Source organism: Saccopteryx leptura, chromosome 3 (genome assembly GCF_036850995.1).
Source record: "Saccopteryx leptura isolate mSacLep1 chromosome 3, mSacLep1_pri_phased_curated, whole genome shotgun sequence".
NCBI classification, from domain to species: Eukaryota; Metazoa; Chordata; class Mammalia; order Chiroptera; family Emballonuridae; genus Saccopteryx; species Saccopteryx leptura.
The window spans coordinates 269,823,051-269,849,081 of NC_089505.1; the positions used below are offsets into that span (position 1 = coordinate 269,823,051).

The window sequence follows — 26,031 nt, forward strand, 5'->3', positions numbered from 1 at the left end:
GTTTTTCTGTGACTGTGGCGCTGGAACATTGTCTAATCCTTGTACATTAGCTGGTGAGCCTACACATGATACAGATACACTATATGACTCTGCTCCACCTATAGAATCTAATACATTGCAGCACAACTGAATTCCTTCCCTAAAGAAAAAGTTCTGCCATTCTAACATCATAACTTAAATCATTTTTGGAAGAAGATTTAAAATATTTGCCCATGCTACAGGAAGAGACTGTATTAAAAATGGATACACAAGGTCAGTTGACACTATGAAGCTCAAGCTACCAAAAAGAAAGTGGCAATATATTGACTCAGGATCTCAAAGCTGGGTGTTTTAGCATTACTGTGTAAAGACTTTTTGAAGGGACAGAAGTGAAGAAAATAAGCTGCAATTTTGTACAGATACCAACTTCTGAAAAAAAGCTGGTGTTTTTACAACTAGCATTGAATGCAGTCCAATTTATTGCAGTAGTACTCTCTTCAATAGACAAGCAGCTTTGTTGCTGCCTTTATGGACATGGGTACCGATTGCTTTTTGTAATATGGTAAAAAATGTGAGCTAGCACTTCTGCATTTCTTTTGATTTTTTTTAACATGTATTCAGATTGAGAAATATGATTTTAATGCTTTAATCTCATGTAGTTTTGTTTTTTAATTTCAAGCAAAATCTTACTGTACTTGAATGTGCCGTTTTGTTAGCACACCTAGACTTGCTGTAACTGTACTCATGTCCCAGTATGTACGTTCTTTCTATGAAAGAGAAAACACTAATCTTAAATTATATCCAGCAATGTTTCTGGTATCCTTTAAGAAAAGTTAAAGACTATTATTTCCTTCCCTTTCCTGTGCAGCATTCAAAATTACCCCTAGAAAAGTGAGTGTTTTAATGAGACTTCCTAGGAAGGGATGCACTGTAAAACAAAAGTATTCTTGTTACTCAGTTTTGTGAAAGGTAAAAACTACTATGTTTTAAAGTACACTTTAGAAAGTCTCTTCAAAACAGTCCTGTATTTGAACTCTGTTCATAGTTTTTTTTTGAACAGTTTAGACAAACTGCTGGAAATTAAAACAATTTCCTGCATTAAGCTGAGACAAGTATATATACAGCCCTATACAGTTTCATAGCTCCCCTCCCTCATTTATGTGTATTGGTGACAGTGGGTATAAACAGCCTGAAAGTGTATGCATGTACCATAACATCTAGACTTAATATATTGTGAAGTATTCAATAACCATTATGTAGAAGGTAGATAAGAATTAAAAGGGTTTAATTTCCTAGAAAGAAATGGAAAAATGGTCATTTTTAAAAAATAAAGTTTATTAGATCATAATGTTGTCTGAATTTACCACCTTTGTCAAAAAAAGTCAACTCAAGGCTTCTGATGTAGTCTATAATTCCTCAGTTGAAGTCAGCAATTTATGGACAGCTTTAGCATCTATAGGCGACCTTTCACTAGCCAGGAAAACTTTCCTTAAAATTAAAAAGAAAAGGTTTTATTTCACATTTATCCATACCCCTTTGCTATTTTAATAAGGTCAGCTGCATGATAAAATAATATCCAATTATAATTACCGAAATAATCGGAGTGAATGAGTCATCTTCTCAAATTCTCTTGCTTTTCTATGTCCCTTTTGAATAACCTCCTCTGGAAGATTAGCAAGCCTTGCTGCATTAAAGCCATAGCTTTTAGGACAAGCTCCCTTAATGAATTTATAAAGGAAGGTAATAGTCTCTTGGCTGGGATCTTCACATTCATTTTCTACCATGCAGGCCTAAAAATGAGAAATATTAGTTATTCATGTACTAACAATGGAAATACCTAGTTGGTTCTCTCAAAAACCAAAACAACTTCTGAATAAGTAGTCTACACATACCATGTGTCCTAGGCGCACTGCAATATTTTGAGAATAATCTTCAACTAACGAATAGTAGTGAGTAGAAAACAATGTACGACACTTTATGTTCTCAGAAAGTTCTTTAACAACTGCACTTGCTATTGCTGTCCCATCAAATGTTGCAGTACCTCTTCCTGTAAAAGTAAAACATACATAAATTATATATATTCCCAAAAAAGGAAAACCCCAACACAAAAACAGGATATAACAGTAACATCAAAGTATTTTGGCCTGACCTGTGGTAGCTCAGTGTATAGAGAGGCAACCTGGAATGCTGAGGTCACCGGTTCAGAACCCCAGGCTTGCCCAGGTTAAGGCACATATGAGAAGCAACTAATACAAAGTAATGGTTCCCTTCCCCTGCCTTTCTCTATCCTCTCTCTAAAAATCAACAAGTAAAATCTTTATTCTGTAAGGCCTTGTTTAGCCAAGTAGGCCTGCTTAGCCCTTAGAATTGGGAGTGCATTTCTTTTTTAGAGTACTGTTCAAGTACTACTGATCTTCAGAAACTTCCTGTTAATTCTCCATAATGGTCTCATTATCCCTACCCCATATTATAGCAACTAAATTTGAATAGCATTAAGAAATTTAAAAATCAAAGACTTTTCACATTATCTCCAACTGAATTCATGGCACAAAGATGAGTCCGTTAATATATTCTTTTTTTTAAATAAAGGGAAGTTTTAACATCTTACCTAATTCATCCACAAGCACCAGGGAATGTGCTGTTGCATGTGTAAGTATACTGGCAGTTTCACTCAATTCAACAAAAAATGTACTTTCACCTTTAAAAATGAAAAATCACAAATGGGTGATCATTTTTCAAATCCTATTACAACAGTAAATTCATCTTTTAGGTTCATTTTTGAATCTGTCATGAGCTGCCTAGTGGTACTAAAGGTTAAATCCCATTAAGAGATTACTTAATAGTATATTAAGAATTGCATGTTTTCAAATGCCTGAAAGTCATCAGCTTCACAACACACACACACACTCAGACATCAAATAATAAAGCCTTATGCAGAAAACCCTCACCTGACATTATTCTGTCTGAAGCACCAAGTCTAGTAAATACTCTATCAATTGGTGTGAGCCTACATACTTCAGCAGGTACATAACAACCCATCTGGGCCATTACAGCTAATAGGCCAGCCTGTGAATAAAGGAGAAAAAGGTATTTTATGACTGGTATTAAGAACATCATAGGTATCCACAGAGATATATGTCTGTAATTATACACAAGCCAGACAATAAGTCAAGCAAACATTAATCTTTCTGAAGAACCATTATGTAGTCACTGCTTTAAAAAAAAATGAAGCCTTCACAATCCTAATGACACAATAGGATCACTTGGGAGATCTTTAAACTACTGATACCTAGAACCAATTCCAGACCAAATGGACATATTTCAGAGGATGGAGTCCTCCCTGTCCATTTTTGCTGATTGCTTAAAAAAATCAACAAGTCACCTAGAGCAAAGAAGTGCTTGCTTCCACAACACATACTAAAATTGGAATACACGATTAGCACATAGATGACACACAAATTCATTGAAAACCACTGTACTGCCTGCTAGCTTATCTAGTGTATATTAAGTATACAGTACAGGAGAGCAAGGAGGGTCAGCAAACATTTCCGTCAAGGCCTCATTGTCTTTGTCAATTTGTTTTTTCTACAACCCTTTTAAAAATGTACGCAAATCTCCGGTATAAAGAGAAAACAAAAATGTATTTCTTGTCTTCCTAAAAAGTAGTTACCAACAATTACTAGGGTCACTAGGGTCACAAATTTTATCTGTTTTTCTAAGTCTGCCATGGTTCTTTGTATGAGTTACTGCAAATGAGTCTAACTGAAGAATAAATCTTAACATTTGCATAATTTTATTATGAATACATCTATATTCAGAGGAAATGAATTCATATGAAAAAGCTTATAAAGAAATCATGAACTGTCTGACTGATGGTGGCTCAGTGGCTACGCAGTGGTAGTCAAACTTTTTATAAAAACCGCCCACTTTTGCAGTGCTGGTCAACCTGGTCCCGCCCAATAGTGGGTGTTTCAGCTTTCATGGTGGGCGGTGCCTTGTTTGGCCCACCATGTCAAAAGCCTCTCGTTTTCTCATCTCTTCACCTTAAAATACTTTAATTTTTTTATTTTTTATTTATTCATTTTTAGAGAGGAGAGAGAGAGAAAGGAGGAGCTGGAAGCATCAACTCCCATATGTGCCTTGACCAGGCAAGCCCAGGGTTTTGAACCGGCAACCTCAGTGTTTCCAGGTTGACGCCTTATCCACTGAGCCACCACAGATCAGGCCACTGGCCCACCATGAAAGCTGGAAAGCCCACTAGTGCAGTAAGCAACCAAAGGGCGCCCTGTTTGGCCTACCATGAAAGCTGGTGGGCGGTAGGGACCAGGTTGACCAGCACTGCAAAAGTGGACGGTTTTTATAAAAAGTTTGACTACCCCTGGTAGAGCATTGACCTGCGATGCTGAGGTCCAAGGTTGCCAACTTGAGTGTAGAATCAACATGATCTCAAGGTTGCTGGCTGGGCTTTAGCTCCCTAGTCAAGGCACATATGAGAAGCAATCAATGAACTAAAGTGAAGCAACTATGAGTTGATACCTCTCATCTCTCCCTCTCACAAAAGAAAAAAAGAAATCATGACCTAAAACCTCCCTCGCCTTTTTAATAGTCTTTCCTTAACATCAGGCAGATAGTTGACTGATGAGAAAAATACAATTCTCAATTTTACAACACAAGGGAGTCCCTTTGATTCCTTAAGTCATTGATGTAATTCTGTGTAATTCATGCACTATTGAAAAAGGGCCTAAATATGTAATATTCATTCTTAAACTGTTAGAAATACCTTTCTGTAACAAAACCTTGACAGTTTACCTGTCTCATGAGTGTGGACTTGCCCCCCATATTAGGTCCAGTAACAAGAACACAGTAAGCGTTCCCATTTTCCTCCTCTTCCTCCTCACAGCCTATTAGAATGTCATTAGGAATAAAGTCATCTCCAAAAAAAGTCTTTGTAATGCAGGGGTGGCGTGATCCTTTAAGGTCTAAGAAGACAGGAGTATCTTCCTTTGGTAATAGAATTACTGGACGACACATAGGACCATCACCCCCTCTACTGTAGTTAGCCAGGCACAATAAGACATCTGTTAACAAGAAAATAAAAGTGAGGTTTCATAATTTTTGAGATTACCTGATAATCGTGAAGACCCAACATCTATAAAATGTTTACCAAAAATGCTTTTATAGTAGAGTGATGCATTCTACTTTCTTTTTAGACAGAAACAGTAGGCATTCTAGCTTAGGGACATCATTATCACTAACTGCACAATACAGCACTTTCATTAATAATAAATGAGTCATTAACCTAAGTATTCTTTAAATGTTATATATGTGGCTTCATTACAGAATTTGTAACGCTGAAACTAACATTTCCTTAGAAAAGCATAACATTCTGACAATAGGCACAATCTTAAGAGGAAAATAAATTCACACCAACTTTGAACACCTGTGCCAAAGGAGGATTTTTAATATACCCACCAAACTGTTTTAAATTGGACTGGCTTAAGGAAAAAAGGTGGCACACAATAAAAAAGGATGCTATTCTAAACCAGACAGTTGGTTCAGATCACAATTGTGTTATAAATTTGGGTAAAGTGTGGCCATGTATTTTTAAAACAAAAAACTTAAACTATAGAAGAAAAAAGGCTCAAAATAAGTTGGCCATGCAATATTAAAAAAAAAATTATGAAGCTGAAAATGTTACAAAATTAGAGAATAACATTTGGGGCTAAAAAAAAAAAGATTAAAATCTTTTAAAACAGTAATGTAAAAATTTACTGAGCCCTGGCAGGATAGCTTGGTTGGTAGAGCATTGCTCCAAAGTGCAGATGCTGCCAGTTCGATTTCTGGTCAGGGCACATATGGAACAGATCAATGTTCCTATCTCTCTCTCTCTCTCTCTCTCTCTCTCTCTTTTCCTCTCTCAATAAAATCAATAAATATTTTTTAAATAATAAATATAAATAAAGATTCACTGAAATTCAAAATTGCAGGTTATGAAAATACTAAAATTAAGTGATGGGTCAAAGGACAGTTTTAAATTAGCGCAACACAAAAAACAGATTAAAAATAGTATTCATCAAATACTAAAACTCCAATTGGAAATTGTCTCATTAAAAATACATTTATCGGCCCTGGCCAGTTGGCTCAGCGGTAGAGCGTCGGCCTGGCATGCAGGAGTCCCGGGTTTGATTCCCGGCCAGGGCACACAGGAGAGGCGCCCATTTGCTTCTCCACCCCTCCCCCTCTCCTTCCTCTCTCTCTTCCCCTCCCCCTCTCCTTCCTCTCTCTCTCTCTCTCTCTCTCTTCTTCCCCTCCCGCAGCGAGGCTCCACTGGAGCAAAGATGGCCCGGGCGCTGGGGATGACTCCGTGGCCTCTGCCTCAGGCACTAGAATGGCTCTGGACGCCCCAGAGGGGCAAAGCATCGCCCCCTGGTGGGCATGCCGGGTGGATCCCGGTCGGGCGTTTGCGGGAGTATGAAAAAAAAAAAAAATACATTTATCAGCCCTAGTCAGTTGGCTCAATGATAGAGCATTGGCTGGGCCTGTGAAGTCCCAGGTTCGATTCCTGGTCAGGGCACCACCACCCCCCCCTTTCTTCACAAACAGTGGCTAAATCGGTTCTTCAAGTGTCAGCCTCAGGCGCTGAGGAAAGCTCCATTTTTCAAGCTTTGGCCCCAGGTGGGAGTTGCAGAGACTGTCTCACTATGTCCCTTCCTCTAATACAGGGGTCTCAAACTCAACTCAGCATGTGGGCCACAGAGCAAGATCACAGCCATTCGGCGGGCCGCACTAGGTCTACAAAAGGCAACTGTTACGCAACACTTTTCTCACTGCAGTTGAAAACAAAAAAAAAATCAGTACAACAAGCACAATCGTACATGCAGTTTACTCAGTGTCACAAAACGACCAGAAACTGTAGTTCGCATCACAACTGCTGTTAACTAAGCTAATATCTAGCTAGGATGCTAGAGAGAAATGAAAAATACAAGTAGGCCCCTAGGCTTACTTAATTTTATCCAAAATATTTTGAACTTCGTGGATTAGTCTGCGGGCCGCGAGTTTGAGACCCGTGCTCTAATAGAAGAATTAATAAAAATACATTTATCTTTTAATTACTTTTTTTTTCTTTTTCTGTATCTTTCTGAAGTTGGAAACGGGGAGGCAGTCAGACAGACTCCCGCATGCGCCTGACCAGGATCCACCTGGCATGCCCACCAGGGGGCGATGCTCTGCCCATTTGGGGGGGTCACTCTGTTGCAACCAGAGCCATTCTAGCACCTGAGGCAGAGGCCATGGAGCCATCCTCAGCGCCCGGGCCAACCCTGCTCTGATGGAGCCTTGGCTGTGGGAGGGGAAGAGAGAGAGGAAGGAGAGGGGGAGGGGTGGAGAGCAGATGGGCGCTTCTCCTGTGTGCCCTGGCCGGGAATCGAACCCAGGACTCCTGCACACCAGGCCGACACTCTACCACTGAGTCAACTGGCCAGGGCTCAATTACTATTTTAATAGAAAATACACTTTTCTCCTGGCCTTTGGTGGCAGAGTAGACAGTGTCAACCTGGAATGCTGAGGTAACCAGTTAGAAACCTTGGGTTTGTCCAGTCAAGGCACAAAGGAAAAGTAATCAATCAACAAAGTGAAGCAACTATGTTTGATACTTCTCCCTCCCTGTCACTCTCTAAAACTAAAACAATCTAAAAAAGTTTGATTTTTTTTTTTGTATTTTTTCTGAAGCTGGAAACGGGGAAGCAGTCAGACAAGACTCCTGCATGCGCCCGACTAGGATCCACCCGGCACGCCCACCAGGGGGCAATGCTCTGCCCATCCGGGGCGTTGCTGTTGCGACCAGAGCCAGTCTAGCGCCTGAGGCAGAGGCCATGGAGCCATCTCCAGCACCCGGCCATCTTTTGCTCCAATGGAGCCTTGGCTGCGGGAGGGGAAGAGAGAGACAGAGAGGAAGGAGAGGGGGAGGGGTGGAGAAGCAGATGGGCGCTTCTCCTGTGTGCCCTGGCTGGGAATCGAACCCGGGACTCCCGCACGCCAGGCCGACACTCTGCCACTGAGCTACCGGCCAGGGCCTAAAAAAGTTTGATTTTTGAGAAAGGAAGGGGAGAGGGGGAAGAGAGATGAGAAATATCAATTCAGTTGCTTCGCTATAGTTGTTTATTGATTTGGCTTCTCACATGTGCCTTGATTGGGGGAGTCACCTTAAGCTGAACCAGTGACCCCTTGCTCAAGCCAGAAACCTTGGAATCAAGCTGATGATCCAGCACTCTGACAACTTTGGGTTTCAAAATGGGGCCCTCAGTGCCCCAGGCCAATGCTCAATCCATTGTGCCACCACCAGTCAGGCAATATCTTAATTTAAGACTGGAAGAAGGCCAGAGGCTACTAATAATTAAAAATTTCCAGTGAACAACTTACATGACTATGGGCAACCTAGTCATTTTGCCTCATGAGGGAGCAAGTATATTTTATACTTATCAAAATATATATATATATAAACTTGTTACTTGTGTTTAGGGATATACACCAATGGGTACTCTCCAATGATTTTAAATCTTAATGCAAAACTGGGACACAGGACATTACCTAAGCCTTAGGAACAAGCTTATTGATAAAGTCTTACCCAACACTGCAATGCACTCTACTGCAGCCTGCCAGTTCTTGTAATTTTTATCAAAGTTATAGAATAGTCGCCGCATGCAGTCCTTCAGTGATACATCTCTCCGTTCTTCAGCATTTATCAGATTAGCCAGTTTCTTCTCAATGGTTTTGGTCCAGTATCGTTTACAGCCCTTCTTGGTGGATTTCAACTCATATTCTTCTGGCAAATTATGGGTGATGAAATTCTCTGGAATTTCCAACTGGTAACGGTTCCTACCAATACCCCAATAGACTATTGTCCTACAGCCAATTCGACTACGCTGTTTCTCTAAGTATTCCAAGAGGCTCTGCTCATTTTCTCTTATGTCAGCAAGAGCTTGGTCATAATCAGAGTCAAATCCTGGTTTGGGAGTAATCAGTCCAGTCTTTCGAGCCTTTTCATGGTCAAAGGCTGTATCCCATCGGTTTAGTTCTATAGTTAAATCAGGAAAACGGCCTTCAGGATTTTTGGTCTGCAGAGTTATGACTTGTTTAAGGATTTTAGACGTAAAGCCATCAATGACTTCTTCCATAATCTCTATAATTTTACATAGGACTTTAAATCCTTCCAGAGCAGAAAGAAAATCAATAATCTTTTTTTTGCTGTATGTAGTTTCTTCATACATTATAGCCCTGCTATCTGGGTGGTTCTGGCTCTTCAAGGGAGACCCCACATTATGAATTTTACTCAGTAGTCTCTCAAGGTCTGGAAGCTTCTTTAAAAGTTCTACAAGCTCAGTGATTTTGTCAGGCACAGCCATTAGGTCTTCAATAGCATCTAGACGATCATTGACAGCAAAAGGGTTACACAGTGGGGCACACAGCCACTGCTTTAGGAGCCGCTTACCAAAAGGAGTATGGCAAGTATCAATTTTCTCTATTAGGGTACCTTCAGTAGAACCATTTGTTCCATTCAGAAAAATCTCCAAGTTGTTTAATGTCACAGAATCTAGCACCATTCGTTGACTGGCTTTAGAAAAAACAGCACCAGGTCTTGTAGCACTGACCATGTCAGAATCCAAGGGAATATATTCTTCAAAATTAGCCATTGATAAAAGCTCCTGATCAATAAGGCATTTTTTGAGGTAGAAGACACAACCACCAAGAGCAGAGAGGGCCAATTCACTTTTCTCTCCTGGTGTTAATCCAATAGAATCAGACTCTGAAGTCATACTTTTAAGCACTTGGGGTAATATCACCCCATTGTCCTCATTTAACTTTTCTTTAAAATATCCTTCTTCAAGGAGAGTTCTCAAAGTTTTGGCTGCATCCCAAAACTGAGAGCCTGGTATCAGACATTCCTGAAGAGAAGAGGATAATGAACCTTTCAGAATCATCTTAGTTTCTGTTGAAAGATTTCCTTTCTCAAACAAGACTTGTACTGGTGGATAATGTGCTACTAGAGTTCTAAACCTGGAACAATGGCGATCATCTGAAAACTGACCTATGAAAAACTTTCCCAGTGAGGCATCAACAAAGCATACACCATATACTCGCGTGTGGCCAGACGTATCTTCCTCTTTTTCTTTGAGGCTAAGGAGATACTTACTGAAGTTCTCAGAGGGGTCACCTTCCAGCACACTGTATGTCTGTGTACCCTTTGTAATGACCCTACAAATCTCTCTTCTCACCACTTTATCATGCTTAGATATATGTGCCATCTTTCGGCATCTTGCCTCCATCATTTCCGGGGTCTCAGTCTGTTCTACTCGTGCTACTTTATAGCCCTTCTGGACCAGAGAATCTGAGTATCGGCCAAATGCAATTTCAGGGAATCCAGAATGGGCCCAGGTGCCTCTCATGAATACCAGTCCTAGCTCACTGACTCCAGTAAGAGCATCCATGTGGTACAGCTCATAGAACTTTCCCACCTTATAAAATATGACAAGATCAAAGTTCTGAGACTTAATCTGCCACCACTTTCTCATCCCAGGAGTACAGGAATTAAGGAAATCCTCAGGCACAAAGAGTGTAGATGCATCAAAATCAGGATGATCAGGTCGCCTCCTGTTTATATCTCTTCTTTTTTCCTCCTTAAGCCATTCTAAAGTTTCGTGATACCAGACAGTGGGGCGATTATCATCGCATCCTCCACTAATGTGGCCTTGAGATTCAGAATTTTGAGGAGCAGAGAAAGCACACAAGGCACTCCTGGTTTCTGATGAAATGCCTGTTGCTCGTTTGGTAACTGAGGGCATTTCCTTCCTTGAACTTTTCCTTTTGAGAGAGCCATTACCAGTCACCATTCTCTTCCGCTTTGGAGCAACTTTGACAGAGCTGTACAGACCTTCATTATCACTGTCCCCCACTCCACTGCTTATCTCATCACTGCTTCCTTCCTCCTTAGCATCTGGCTTGAATTCCACATCAGAGCCACCGATGTCACTCTCAGAGTCTGATATGACTCTCCGTTTTTTAATTTGGCGGCTGCTTCGCCTAGATCCTTGCACTTTCGGCCGCACTTCCTCTTCACTCTCAATTTCATTATCTTCTTCACCCTTATCTGATGCATAAGTTGCGCTTACCTGGTCAGCAAGAAAAGAATACTTAAAAACAGAGCAAATTTGGAAAATTATAGTACGTATTGCTGTGGAATCTCTCTCAATATGCTGAGATTTCATATACCAAGAGAAAAACCAATCTTCCAAATGAGAATTTTCTTTCTCAAGGAGTATCAATTTCAGTTTCATTTAACATTAAAATACGTATCACACTACAAACAAGATTAAGTGATCCTGTCATGACAGTTCAATCTACTATAGTGATAAAGCATGACCATACATTACAAATACCTGTAGGTGATGTATATTCATTAAGTCATAGCTGTAGAAATAAAATCTTTAAATCTCCCTGTTATCTTCCAGGGTTACTTCTCTTCTACAGACAAATATATCATGATGTATATTCATTAAGTCATAGCTGTAGAAATAAAATCTTTAAATCTCCCTGTTATCTTCCAGGGTTACTTCTCTTCTACAGACAAATATATCATGGAATTTACTGTTTTATATATTCTTTAGTATAATAAAGCAGTTAATCTATAACAATTCTAGTCCTTGCGCGGACAAACCAACTATCTTCTTGGTCAAGGCACACCTACTTATAATGGATCTATCTCCCAAGTATAAGGCTAAATGATCTCTGCAGTTACCATCCACTTCTAAACCTGACTAAGGTTATGACTCTCTGGTCTCAGCCTCAAAATTAGAAACTTTTTTCTTTTACTTCTCTTAAAATACCCATTATATTAATTTGCCTATTCCTTCCCATATAAGACAATAGATTAAAACATAAAAATGAAGCTTAGAGATTAATCTCTTTTAAGCACATACCTCATTAATTTACTAAATTAGAAAATGTTTGAAATGAACAAATTTGTTTATTTCCTTAATGTGATTTAATTCACTGAAATAGTGACCATTATCAACATTTGAAGGTTACTCAACCTTTGCTCTTATTAATCCAAAATACAAGAATTAGAGCATAAAAATGGATAATTAATTTCCTAAGCTTACTATCAGACACCAAGACCAATTTTATTACTATGTCTCTCCCGTCCTAGCTCTCTTCCAACAGGTTTGAGAACTTAAATAAAATGGGGTGCTAGGCTGCAGGGACTCTATGTAATCTAATTTAACCTACAATCCAGGGAAGTATAGAAGCATGTGTATAACCCTGACTGGGTAGGTAGCTCAGTCATTGGAATATCATGCCACTACGCCAGGGTTGTGAGTTGGATTGCCAGCTGAGGCACATATAACACTCAACCCCTGAATGCATGAATGTGGAACAACAAATCAATGTTTCTCTCTCCACCCCCCTTCCTCTCTCTCTAAAATCAGTAATTAAAGAAAAAAAAAAAAGGAATGTGTGCGTGAGTAGTCAAGTATATACAGATGTAAAGTAAGAGAATTATCACTTTAATATGCCCCCCCCCTTCCTCCCCATCACTTTCCTAGCAAAAATAACTGCAATGTCTCACCTCCGTTTCTTCCTCCTCTGGTTCTGAGGGCTCATCACACACTGCCAATTCAAGCCTCTTAATCTTATCTTTATTCAAGGCTTCATCTGCATGTTGCATTGCTCTCAGTATTTCAGGCTTTGCACTGTAAAAATGACCTCCTTTCTGGGCTTCCTTTGATTTTGAACCTAAAAATATATATTTATAAATAAGAACTGTTGGCTGGAAGGTTGGTTCAACCTACAACACTTGCCCAAATGAGTAAGAATAACAGTAATCAAGTATAATTTTTAATATCCCATTATTTTAATGAGTATAGATAGATCAATAAAGCCACAAGGAAGGAATCTTCAGGGTAAAACTACCAGTGGAACTGCAATGACCTATTTTACCTCCTTGAACTTGCATCACCCAGAATCACTTAGTATCTCTTCTAATCATTTGGGACTGTAGCCCTCAACATGTAGGTAAGGCATATATATCTCTTCAGGTGAAGCATGAGATGTCAAAGGGTTTATTTTAAGACCCTTTTTTTAAAAAAAAACAAAACTTACTTTAGGAAGGCAGAGACTAAACTGTCAGTTAAATAAAGCTAAAATATAGTATTAAAAATAAGTTATCCCCAAGGCAGTAAGGATTTATTTTTAAATAACCATATGTAAGGGACCCTAATATTTAGAGAGGGTAACCCAGTTCCGACTTTAAATATGTTAATTTTTTTCAAACAGTAGCAGTGCTCTACAGTAACTATTCCTTTATTTCATTTTAAAAAGCTGTAATATTTTATGACACCTCTATCCACTGAGTAGGTTAGATGCAGATCACTGCTCTAATGGTACAAAATTGTTTCATTCTTTTCCAGGAGTCATAACTAGGAATGTCTGTTTTCTTCTGCCCAAATAGAACTATAATTGGAAAAGAAACCTGAATCTGTCTAAATTTACCAGATCCAAATTTCACATTTTATTTCATTCTTTCTCTATACTAAAACTATGTAGTAAGACATCCTAAAGTTTCATGGATTTAGCAACTTGTATAAGCTGCCTAAAATAAAACTGCAAACTGCAACTAGTAAAATCATTTGGAGAACAGGTCTGAACTTTTCCCAAAGTGCTTATTGCACTGTACTCACCCCCTCCCACACACACATACCTATCTAATGGCATCATTCCCAAAAACCTGATACAAAACTCTAGAATTCTAAGGACTGCCTCTCCAAAAAAAAGCCTATTGTTTTTTTAATCCATGTGCCTCTGCTTCTTTATTCATATATGTTTTGAAACAATTTGGAAATTTAAAGAACAAAAAGCTCTACTGCACAGAGGTGACTTTTAGAAATGACAACACAAATGAAAACTACAGTATTAGATCTCTTAGTGAAGATAGAACCAAAATTTCGTGATTATCATCATTCCATCCTGCATGTCTGATTTCCATGTAGACTTAACTTTCTTCAGTGTGCCCTCCATACCCTACAGGATGAGCATTATGACCAAAAGGCATGTTTCCCAGATATTTCTAGGGAACTGACTGACCCTTGTTCTGATTCTAAAACATTGAGTTCAACAATGTCTTAGCCTGGAAAGTCTCATAAGGATAATGACTTGTTCATAATTGAGTGTATAGTCATTATATTATGCAATCATACTGTACATGTACTACATAATTCAAGAAATTGACAGGGTACACGCACCTAAATCCTAGTGAAGCTACACATATTATCGTATTCTGCTAGTAGCTGTGATAAATAAAACTTGACCCGGGAAGACAAAGTTAAAGTTCTATTAGTTTGATGTGAAAGTGAACTCAGGTGTGTGCATCATAGGTGACAATTTTGCAGGCTAGGTAAGCATACATCTCCCTTCATATGTTCGAGAATGGCATTAATTTATTTATATGCTATGTAGCCTGATTGCATGGCCTTTCTTTTTGATCCTTTAAGATGGGCACACTGTATAATTTACCCTTTTTGTGTATGAATTTGGTATTTTGGTCCAAATCACGAGATCCAACTATTAAATCATTTTTCCTTTAAGGGGATAATATTGCTGTAGTCACTCAAAGGACACAAAAATGCCACTCCATACAACAAGTTATTTGAAGACAGATGCTTCTTGTCCTTTTCCCATGCTAAAGCTTGCACCCCACCACTCCTACAATTTGCTGAAGTAAAATACACGTAATTTCACTGTATAGGAGATGCTGACACTTACACTCCTGTGCATGGGCCCTCTCATTTTCATATCACACACACAGACTCTGCAAAGTAACTCGCTTACCTGTATATGGCTTTAATAGCCTTCTGCTAACCCAGCCCCTTGTTGGGCTGTCATCAAAAAACTGTACATGAACTCGTGCAGACTTCCCTTTTTCACGAATGTATGTTCCATCAAAAGGGTGGTTGTAAACCAGGCAAGGCCACCAGGGGTAACCCTCCATCTTGGCCCAAACCAAATCACCTGGTGAGAAGTCACAAGAACTGCTGCCAAAAGGAAATAAATAACTTGGTCAATATTTGGTTCAGTTGCATTAAAGGTAATTACCTATGAATAAAGAATTCCAAGGAAGGTATTGTTAAAGACTCCTCTGAAGTCTTCTAGTATTAATATTAATTCAAGCCCAGAAATTCTAGAACTAATAATTTTTTAAGTAAGATTTTCAAAATTTTTAAATTTTTATTTATTTTAGAGAAAGAGGAAGGGGGGAGATAGGGGAGGAGAGAAAGAAACATAGATTTGTTGTTCCACTTATTTATGCATTCATTGGTTAATTTTTGTATGTGCCCTGACTGGGGATCAAACCTGCAACCCTGGCATATTGGGACAATGCTCTAACCAACTGCTACCCTGTAAGGGCTCAAGTCATTTTTTCAAATATAAGCAAATATTGCCTGGCCTGTGGTGGCACAGTGGATAGTCAACCTGGAATTACTAAGGTCACCAGTTCGAAGCCCTGGGCTTGCCTGGTCAAGGCACATACAACAAGCGACCAATGAACAACTAAAGAGAAACAACTATGAGTTGACACTTCTAGCCCTGTAAAACATTAATAAAATATTTTTAAAAAATAAGCATACCGCAATATGTAAGATGAACAAAAATATAATGAATTCTGGTATTAACATGAGAAGCTTTTTCAGAACCTTTCAAAGCTTTTTGTTTATTTTATTTATTGACTTTTAGTTGAAGGAGAAGCAGGAAGAGAGAAAGGAAGGAAGAGAGGGAAGGAAGGAGAGAGGGAGGGAGAGACGGAGACGGACAGGGGGGGGAGAGAGAGAGAGAGAAATGGGAAACATCAACTCAGTAGTTGCTTCCTGTATTTGCCTTGAATAGGCAAGCCCAGGGTTTTGAACCAGCAACCCCAGCATTCCAGGTTGACGCTTTATCCACTGCGCCACCACACACCAGGCAGAGCATTTCAAAGTTAAAAACTGGCAAAATTCTAGTAGAATATTGATGGTAGGAAAAGGTATACACACAAATGTACATTGCTCTCCAATCACACTCATACTATAATATGATATGTATCAGGAAGTGGATCTAACCCACAGTATTTATTAATAAAATAACAAACATAACTATGTAGTTTGCTAATTATATTAAATACTACATAATTAGAATTTCCTAGTGCTCTCCAGTTAAGCTCTCTATATTCCAAAAAGTACAAAGCTACATAGCATACTATACACTACCCATCTCCTACTAAAAAACTAGCTTTATGGAAAAGCTCAAGTCAACAGATAAGTGCCCAAAATAGTGAGTACATAAGCCTACAGAATCAAAATAGATTCAATCTTTATAAAAACTGATTTAGTCCTGAAGGCTTCCTGAGAAACAGAGAGGAAAAGAGGGGAGGAGGGGAAGAGAGAGAAGAATCTAGCTAACAGATTAGAGAGTCCCTCAGTGATGAAGGAGCCACAAACCCGATAAACCCTGCTCAAATACTACTGTATTTCCTCATTTATAAGAGGCTCCCATGTATAAGACACACCTAAATTCAAGGACCTTCTTGCTCATAGCTTTCAGGCATCTTTTGAGCAAGTCTGATGCATGTATGCATGCTTAGTCCATTCTGTTTCATGAACCTGAAGCACCAATTGTGTCCTCCTTTGAAATCAGTAACTTTTTCTTTTTTTCCTTTTTTTTACAGAGTGAGTGAGTTAGAGAGAGGGATAGATAGGGACAGACAGACAGGAACGGAGAGAGATGAGAAGCGTCAATCATCAGTTTTTCGTTGCAACACCTTAGTTGTTCATTGACTGCTTTCTCATATGTGCCTTGACTGTGGGGCTTCAGCAGACCAAGTAACCCCTTGCTCAAGCCAGCGACCTTGGGTCCAAGCTGGTGAGCTTTGCTCACACCAGAGGAGCCTGCGCTCAAGCTGGTGACCTCAGGGTCTCGAACCTGGGTCCTCCGCATCCCAGTCCAACGCTCTATCCACTGCGCCACCGCCTGGTCAGGCTGAAATCAGTAACTTTTCTTCAGTAATTCTTGTCTCATGCTGAACCATCTTTGTAGACACAGGACTTCCAATTGCCCTTTGCTCTTCAATCCCTATCTTCAGTTCTCTCTAAATCAGGCCATTCTGCTGACTTGCCTCTCCTGCCTTCTTCTGCCGTGGCGATTTCAGTAGGGTTTCTTATTCCTGTAGCCAGTCCTGGATTGATTTCTCAGTTGGAGGAGGACCAAACTCACATTCAGCAGCACAATTTCCACTCACTTTTGCAAACTGGATCACTTTTAACTTGAATTCAGCATTGAATGAAAATCCTTTCTGAGCCATTTCTGGGCAGAACATGGGAAAACATAACCTACCGTAATATAACGATAACAAGTACAAAACAATGAGCGCAAAGACAACAAATGTGAAAAAGCAGGAAATGCCAACTGTAAAAAAAAATCTACAGCCACTGTATAATAAGAGCCAGTTTTAGACCCCAAATTTTTCATGAAAGGGTGCATCTTATACATGGGGAAATACGGTATATACCAAGATTTTTCTAAGCCTGCTTAAAGCTTTTTTCACTGAATAGCTACTCAAGTAAGTACATTACAAAAACAGTATTTTGGACAGTTTAGAATAGTGACCATTAGTCAACTGAGGCCACTTTATTCAGATCCAATCGTGAACTAAGTATTCCCTTCTTAAATATGTGAGCATAGAAACCCCTAGCCTAGACAATTATAAAAGAAACAAGAATCAGAGCATGACTTCATCTGCTGCTTGTCTCAAAGGACTTTATATAGTACATATCTTTTCTCAATTTATAGGTATCTGTAGCAACCTGTACAAGTTTGTAAACATTGCCATCAAACTCACCATAAAGGCTATCTTCAAACATGAAGATCTGCCTGCACAATTCAAACTTATAATATATAGCTTCTTCCTTTACTAATATATCCATTAATTAACAGGAGACAAAGACCCGCACCACTGTGCAGAATGGTTTGTTTACAAGCCTCCCTACTGTCAAGCAGGTTTTCCCTCAACTCAGGCCTGTCATCATTTAACCACAAAAACCATCATACTGATATCAGAAAATCACAGCTTTTTATATACCTAAGTATTTGAGAATACCCCGAAGCTGTTATTTTTACTTCTGCTACTAAAGGAGGGAAATAACCTTTGTCTATATAAACACACAAAGATTCTTACTCTGTTCTTAGTCTAAATTTACAAAGATTCGCCAAACAGAGCAAATTATACATTATGTCAAGGAAACTTATTTCTGGCCGTATAGTCTTGAGACATCAGGCTTCAAATTGTGTTAGCCAAGGCAGATTTTCCTGACGGGGGACTAATAGAGATAACCATATGTCAAGTCTGGCTGCCCTTATTTAAGGCAATTAAATCCCTTTCGAAATGGAGACTAAACTAAGGTTCTGGTGTGTAAACAGAGAAGCCTTAATGCATCACTGACCAGTTTGGGGCAGTTCTTCCTCTGTGTACTGAAATTAGTAAATCTCTCTAGATGAGCCCTGAGACTGACCAGTATTGAAGTTTACAAAGTAGTCTTGGTTTGTAAAACTGAAAACTATTTTTGTTGCCTGTGTGAACTGAATTATAGTTCTTAAGAATTAAAGAAGGGGGCCCTGGCTGGTTGGCTCAGCGGTAGAGCGTCGGCCTGGCGTGCGGGGGACCCGGGTTCGATTTCCGGCCAGGGCACATAGGAGAAGCGCCCATTTGCTTCTCCACCCCCGCTTCCTCTCCTTCCTCTCTGTCTCTCTCTTCCCCTCCCGCAGCAAGGCTCCATTGGAGCAAAGATGGCCCGGGCACTGGGGATGGCTCCTTGGCCTCTGCCCCAGGCGCTAGAGTGGCTCTGGTTGCGGCAGAGCGATGCCCCCTGGTGGGCAGAGCGTTGCCCCTGGTGGGCGTGCCGGGTGGATCCCGGTCAGGCGCATGCGGGAGTCTGTCTGACTGTCTCTCCCCGTTTCCAGCTTCAGAAAAGTACAAAAAATAAAAATAAAAAAATAAAAAAGAATTAAAGAAGGGCTCAACTGGACACCTGCTATACTGCTCACTAAAATTAGGGAATATTTTATCACTTCATATTCATTTTGAAATATCCCCTAATTTTTGTGAGCAGCGTGTTTCATTATATATATATATGTCTATAAAAGGTTTAAATTCTCTCGCCTGACCAGGCGGTGGGGTGCAGTGGTGCACAGTGGAAAGAGTGTCAATCGGGGACACAGGACCCAGATTCGAAAACCCAAGGTCACCAGCTTGAGTGCAGGATCAGACATGACCCCATGGTCGCTGGCTTGAGCAAAGGGTCACTTGCTCTGCTGTAGCCCCCCAGTCAAGGCACATATGAGAAAGCAATCAATGACTAAGGTGCAGCAACAAAGAATTGATGCTTCTCATCTCTCTCCCTTCCTGTCTGTCTGTCCCTATCTGTACCTCTCTGTCAAAAAAAGAAAAAAAGGTTTCAAATTCTCAAGACAGAGTTAGTGCATCAGAGACTCTGATAAGAACACACATCTTGGTGTTATACTCTGAAGTTCAGGGGAGCAAGATGCCCCAAATCCAGGGAAGTTCTATTTTGCCTGGTATGAGGCAACATAGCACCTGCAGGAATCTAAGTCCTATTAGGGACTCCCAAGGAAACTAAGGGAATAGATCTAAAGTTTTGAGCAAAAAAATGTGTGATGGCCACACCTGCCTCCTGAAAGTTCCTCTCTATCTTCAGTTAAGAGTAACTCAAGTTTCTGAGACCCAAAAGACAGGTGGGGGAAAATTATGATTTCTATATATCTAAAATTGTACTATTTAATAAAATAGTGCTGTTTTAACACCAATAATCATTCTAGTTTTATCCCAAAGTAAGTAACTTGAGCTTTCTAAGACTACTTACTATTAGGTTAAAACTCTTTTCTACAAATATAGTAAAAATTGTAAAACAGTGTTCAAAGGTCTCAAATGCCTGACCAGGCGGTGGCGCAGTGGATAGAGCGTCGGACTGGGATGCAGAGGACCCAGGTTGGAGATCCCGAGGTTGCCAGCTTGAGAACGGGCTCATCTGGTTTGAGCAAAACTCACCAGCTTGGACTCAAGGTCACTGGCTCGAGCAAGGGGTTACTCAGTCTGCTGAAGGCCCACAGTCAAGGCACATATGAGAAAGCAATCAATGAACAACTAAGGTGTCACAAAGAAAACCGATGATTGATGCTTCTCATCTCTCTGTCCCTATCTATCCCTCTCTCTGACTCCGTAAAAAAAAAAAAAAAAAAAATCTCAGAAATGATTAGAAAAGATTCCCTTTCAAAGATTTAATGTCTTTAAGTTTATTTGAAAGGCAAGTGTACATCACCACTAGAGAAAAACTGTAAAAAATTAATCATAAGTTTAAAATTAATTCATCTATAAACCTAAAATGTTATAAACTGAACTGCTTAAGCAAAAATTTTGTCTTTCAACATCACCTTACCCTAAATATAACTGTCTAAAGACTCTTACACATAACTAAACTTCTCTGCTGTTAAGAATTCGCAATACATTATAAAATGCTAAGCCTAAAAAATATAGTAATAGTCATGGTTCCTCCAATGCTAAAAGGCTGTTAAGAAAAAGTAACTAAAAATTCTGGCCTAGCAAACACTGGCTTCAAGCTAAAAAGATAAATGAGCAGATAATAAAATGTATTGTAGTAAGACTAAAAATTGTAAACATTTCTCAAGTTTTCTTAATGTCAACAAAGAAATTTTTACTCTATTAGTTTTTGTGTACAGACTTTAATTCTTTAAAGGCAATTTAAGATTTTTATCTCTGGAAGATATGCAGTTTCCAAAGACAAAAATAAAAGGAATAAATCCATGCAAATATTCAGATTTTCCTACCTACACTAAATATTTTATTTAAAAACATGCAAATATAATGTAAACATGGGATGACAGTTGGAATGTGCTGTAATTATTATCTTTCATACATTTGTCCTTTTAAGAGCCAAGCAATCTTATAAAAATCACATGGACAATATAACTCGCTTACTTCAAACTGTTTAAGTCACACAATAATCTTACTGTATTTTAATATTTGGCTATATTTTCTGACAATCTTAACATCTCCCTCTTTTCATATAACTAAGACTGTGTTAATATTAACAAGGGTCATCTAGCCCCATGCAATGTAAATCCAATATGAAAATATTTAAGCCAAAGTCACCTTACATCTAAGTATTATATTAATTACAACGTGAAATACATTGGCTCTTCCTAAAAGCCCCAAGCTGAAACACCAAAATAAATATTGGAATTATCTTGACATACTTATGTATTCAATTATAACTTTACAACTGTAATAGATCTTAAATGTCTGATATTAGAATTTTAAAGACAGTGATAAAAAGAGAAATGTGAAAACCTTCATACAACCAAAAATAAGAAATGGCTTAGTGATGCTAAATATACATTAAACAGATCTTTTAAATTTTTGCTTTAAAAATCATATTATTTTTGGCTTTGGCTGGGTAGCTCAGCGGATAAAGCGCTGACCCAGAATCAGAGGTTGCAGTTACAGAAGTAGTCAATGAATATACAACTAAATGGAACAATCAAGTGAAACAAGTTAATGGTTCTCCTCCTCCCTTTCCCTTTCTCTCAAATCAATGGGGAAAAAAATTTAATCACATTTTGTTTTCTCTTTATTCCATAACCTTGGTGTCCATTACTGATTGTGCCCCAAATTTATAATCAACATTTTGCTGTTTACTTCTTTAAATGTTTTTTCTTAACTTACTGATTTTAGAAAGAGGAACGGAAAGAAAACAAACATTGATCTGTTACTGTAATATACTGTAAAGATCGAACCAACAACCTCTGTGCTTTGGGATGATACTCTGATCAAAGCTATCTGGCCAGGGCAGCTATCTACCTTTTTTTTAGAGAAAATAATCAATGAACAACTAAGGAGCCACAATGAAGAATTCAAGCTTCTCATCTCTCTCCCTTCCTGTCTGTCTGACCCTATCTCTCCCTCTCTCTGACTCTGTCAAAAAATATATTATTTAGTGTGACATAACTTGGAACAAAATATTATAAATGTTTAACTGTATGAAAATTCTCAGGAAAGGCACCTACTACTAGGGCAGATCGTTACCTTAACTAAAGACTCAAAACTTGTCAGGTCTGATGTACCATTTCTTGTCTAAGTGGGGACAGGGGCATATACTAAGATTTTTACTATCCTCATTACCCATAATCAAGTTACCAAAATGAGATTATGAAAAATAAATTATCAATAATTTGCCTGACCTGTGGTGACACAATAGATAAAGCATCAACCTGGAATGCTGAGGTCACCGGTTTGAAACCCCAGGCTTGCTTGGTCAAGGCACATGCGGAAAGCAACTACTACAAGTTGATGCTTCTCGCTTTCTCTCTTTTTCTTCTCTCTCTCAGATCAATAAACAGTCCTTTTTAAAATTAATCAAATGGGGGGAGGGAGATACTCAATGTCTTTTAAAGCTTTCCACTGATCCTCAAGAAAAGTCAAAATGTCTTTTTGGTCCATCAGCCTGTTCATGACTGGATCCCTGAAAACCTCCACCAAGGCTTCCATCTTAGGCTCTCTTCTTTCTAGTCAGAATTTGCAGGACCTTCCTCTTCCTGACTTAACTTCCTAACACCACCTCCGCACCCTCACTATGCCTGGCTGACTCCTAGATGCCCCCTGGGTCTCAGCCTAGAGAGTTGTAAGCCTACCCTGACCATACCCCTTCTCCTCCCAAAATACACAGAACTCATACACTCTGCTCCTGCTCTATTACTGCCTTTTTGCTTGTTCTGTTCACTGTTATATTGAGGATCCATAATGCTTAATACCGTGCCTGGAAAAGTAGGTACATGAACATTTGCTGGATGAAGGCCCAAGCTATATACTGGAGAATTTCTTTGGAAGCCTAGTATCAAATGCTCATCTTTCTCAAATCCTCTGTAAATGGTCCCCATAGTAGGAGATCAAGAGCTATGCTTTTACATTGTTCTTGACTTCACAGGTCTTCAGAGATCAGACCTCAAAAACAAAGTGTCTTTTCTCCCTCTCCAAAGCACCCCCATGTCTTTTCTTCCCCCACCCAAGTGTGTTACCTTTGCCTTTCTCTCTCCTAAGCTCCAAGAGTCCCTTCTTCTGCCTCTGCAACTTGTTTTCTGAGCCTGTGCGGCCCAACTAGCTCACTTCTACAACCTCTGTACCTTCTAAATAAACTTTCTATTATCTGAAAATATATAATAAAAAGCCAAATAGTATATACTTCCTACTCAATACCTAAAACAACAATAAATGTGTCTGTTTAGCATGGATGCAGAAAAAATCAACTCACGTTTCTCTCACCATAAAAAATAGACTGTTACAGAGGATGCATATAGGTAGGGAAGGAAAAATATTTTCCCCTCTATCCTTGCACAAACAATAAGCAATCAATGAACTAAACTGAAGCAACTATAAGTTGATACTTCTTGCCCCCCTCCATAAAATAAGTAAAATCTTTATAAAAAAGAGTAAAGCAAACAAAAATCTATTAACACAAATGCCTCCTGCATACAAGAGAAATACTAAGGAAAACTGATTTAACTCTGAGACAGCCCAAATCACTGCCTCAAATATCACCTGCAGCTAAAGACAAAGGAAAGATGTAGGGGCAGTTTTGGGAGGTTACCAGGAAAACAGTTAACAAGGGTAAGGTTGTTATGCATATTAAAGTCAGTGCTTTCTCCATTATTTCTAGTAATTTAGTCATCCCTCTCTTACTGGTAGAGAAAGAGACACCCTTACAAATGGAAATTTCATGTACAGGAGTAACTTGACAGTTTTAAGAGTTTTTCTAATGTCTTGTTTCTCAATAATAATAGCTCAAAATAATTTTTATGCCAGAGAGGCATAATCTGGGGAGGCATATCGTGTTACTCTTTACAAAACTATCTAAACGGCCTGAAAGGGTTGCTGAAATGAGGATAACACTATAATTACATTTAGGCTTTGAAAAATCTGTAACACACCTAAAACTCAGACATTTCAAATCAACTCCTCAGGACCACTAACCAGCTCTCTGATCTTAGCATTCTTTCTATTTTCTGGACCTCTATTTCTTCATCCTTCCAAACGGCTACCATTACACTTTGTGCCTAATACAACAAATGCAAGGTTTTCAAAATGTCACCCTCTACTCTGACAAAAAGGCAGCCAAGACCTGGAACAGCACTTAACTGCCCAGAAAACAGTACACTTCCAGGCAGGTTTCCCCACAATCACGTTCGTACATCCCTGCTCAAAGCCAAATAAAGTACGTAGGGAGTCACTCTCAACTCCGAAAAAATAAGGAGCCCTATCCGCCCGCGGAACCGTCAACAGATGATGCGCTATTTCATAATATATGATTTTCTTCAACTCGATATAATATTCACGTGTGTCAAAATTAACGGTCTCAAATTTTCACTTATTTTGGTGTACATGCTATATCTACCTGAGGGATAACCCAGGCAGATCCGAGCATTTTCTGCTCCGCCAGCCCCTGCACTCGCAATCCTCACCCGGACCAATCAGGCCCCCTGGTTTATGCGGTGTGACACACCCCCGGCGCTCTCAGAGATCCATCCCACTCTGAACTCCCGCACAACACAAAAAACCCAGGCCGAGGGCGCACCGCCTCCACATATCCAAACATAAAGTGAGTTCCCTGAATACCTATTGGAGCCCTAGTTCACTATCCCAGGTTTGAAGGAGGAACCTTGTCCTGGCATCCACTCCCTCCAGGATACCAGCTTTCATCCTCCCGCAGGCACTGCTTTTTCCCGCCACCCCTCCCCCTCGCCCGGGGCAGGCAACACCCCTTCCTCTTCCAGGAGCGTGCAAACCTCCGTTCTCTTTCTGCCCCACCCCCCGTGCTCCCATCTCCCCATTCTTCCCCGTACCCGAACCATTTTGCCTCCCTCTCTACCCTGCCCGACAACCCAGCTGAATGCAGCTCCCCCCCCTCCCAACTCCGTGCGTCTGCCCTCCCCCCTTCCTCCTGCAGCCTATTTCCTCCTACCTTGTTTGCAATCTAAAGCCCCCAATGCTACAAACTCAGCCCCGACACTCCCTCAAGCCAAGTGTGCAGCCCCAGCTCCCCCGAGCCCAAGGCCTGATCACACACACACACCCCAGTCGCCCAGGGCGAGCCTCCATGGCCCGGCCTTCCCGCGTCCCTTCCCTTTGCCCCCGCCTTCGACCCCCCACCCCCACCCCGCTACCTGGAGGGCACCGCAGGTCCCGTCGACCTCCGCAACCCTCCGTTGAGGTTCCTCGCTTCGGCCAGCGACGCAGAGTTCGCCAAGGGCCCAGGACTAGGCCCGTCCTCACTCCAGGCCGCATCCCCGCTGGAGGAAGGGGAGGCCCCGGTGGCAGCGGCGGTGCGGCCTCCACCTGAGGCCTTGATCGGGTCCTTGTTCGCATTATTCAGCGCCGCTGGAGACTTGGGGAAGAAGCTGTACAGCGTGCTCTGTCGCGACATAGCGACAGACGACAAGGCCCAACCGCTCTATCGGACCCAGCGACTAGCACTGCCCACCACCGACCGCGCGGCGTCTGCTGGCGGGAAATCTGGGGGAGGCGCGCGCTGCGCCGAGGAACACTGGCCTCAGCCGCCAATCGCCTAGCGCCTCCGTGGGCGTGGGCGGGGTCTCGGCAGCGCGCGCCCGGCCCCTCCCCCTTGAGGCGCCTGGAGACGTGAGAAGGGGAGGGGTCGGCGCGCCGCGCGTTGTTAAGGTCGGTCCTTGCTGCCAGCCACCCGCCTGGCTCAGCGTCCCCAGGTGGGAAGCGCTATGGGATTTTCGCGCAAACGCGAGAACGGGTCGCGACTGGAACACTGCGGCCGGAAGCCGGGCGCCCCTGACTGGCCACCCGTCGTGAAAAGCCGACTCTCTAGAGGGGGAGCGGATGGTCGTGGGAACTGCGAGTTCGGGGTGGGCGCGTGT

The 26,031-nt window shown here is 40.6% G+C and overlaps 2 protein-coding genes across 4 annotated transcripts in view; one reads left to right on the top strand and one right to left on the bottom strand.

Annotated features, from left to right (window-relative positions):
* Nucleotides 1–1,327, top strand: part of FBXO11 (F-box protein 11) — a 91,764-nt gene extending 90,437 nt beyond the window's left edge. The window contains exon 23 of the mRNA XM_066378320.1: nucleotides 1–1,327. Coding sequence (XP_066234417.1) covers nucleotides 1–130 — 130 coding nt within the window. The 3' untranslated portion in view covers nucleotides 131–1,327.
* MSH6 (mutS homolog 6) lies at nucleotides 1,294–25,658 on the bottom strand. 3 transcript variants are annotated; one of them, XM_066378317.1, is made up of 10 exons: nucleotides 25,309–25,658; nucleotides 14,860–15,062; nucleotides 12,602–12,768; nucleotides 8,603–11,144; nucleotides 4,789–5,057; nucleotides 2,928–3,045; nucleotides 2,588–2,677; nucleotides 1,872–2,026; nucleotides 1,570–1,769; nucleotides 1,294–1,467 (listed from the first exon to the last, which is right to left on the bottom strand). In XM_066378317.1, the coding sequence occupies exons 1-10, from the start codon at nucleotides 25,566–25,568 to the stop codon at nucleotides 1,386–1,388; spliced, it is 4,086 nt and encodes a 1,361-aa protein (XP_066234414.1). In that variant the 5' UTR covers nucleotides 25,569–25,658; the 3' UTR covers nucleotides 1,294–1,385. The 3 variants fall into 3 exon arrangements, with proteins under 3 accessions (XP_066234414.1, XP_066234415.1, XP_066234416.1); XM_066378318.1 differs by having other exon boundaries at nucleotides 25,481–25,626; XM_066378319.1 differs by having other exon boundaries at nucleotides 14,860–15,059; nucleotides 25,481–25,622.
* Nucleotides 25,659–26,031: the final 373 nt, after the last annotated feature.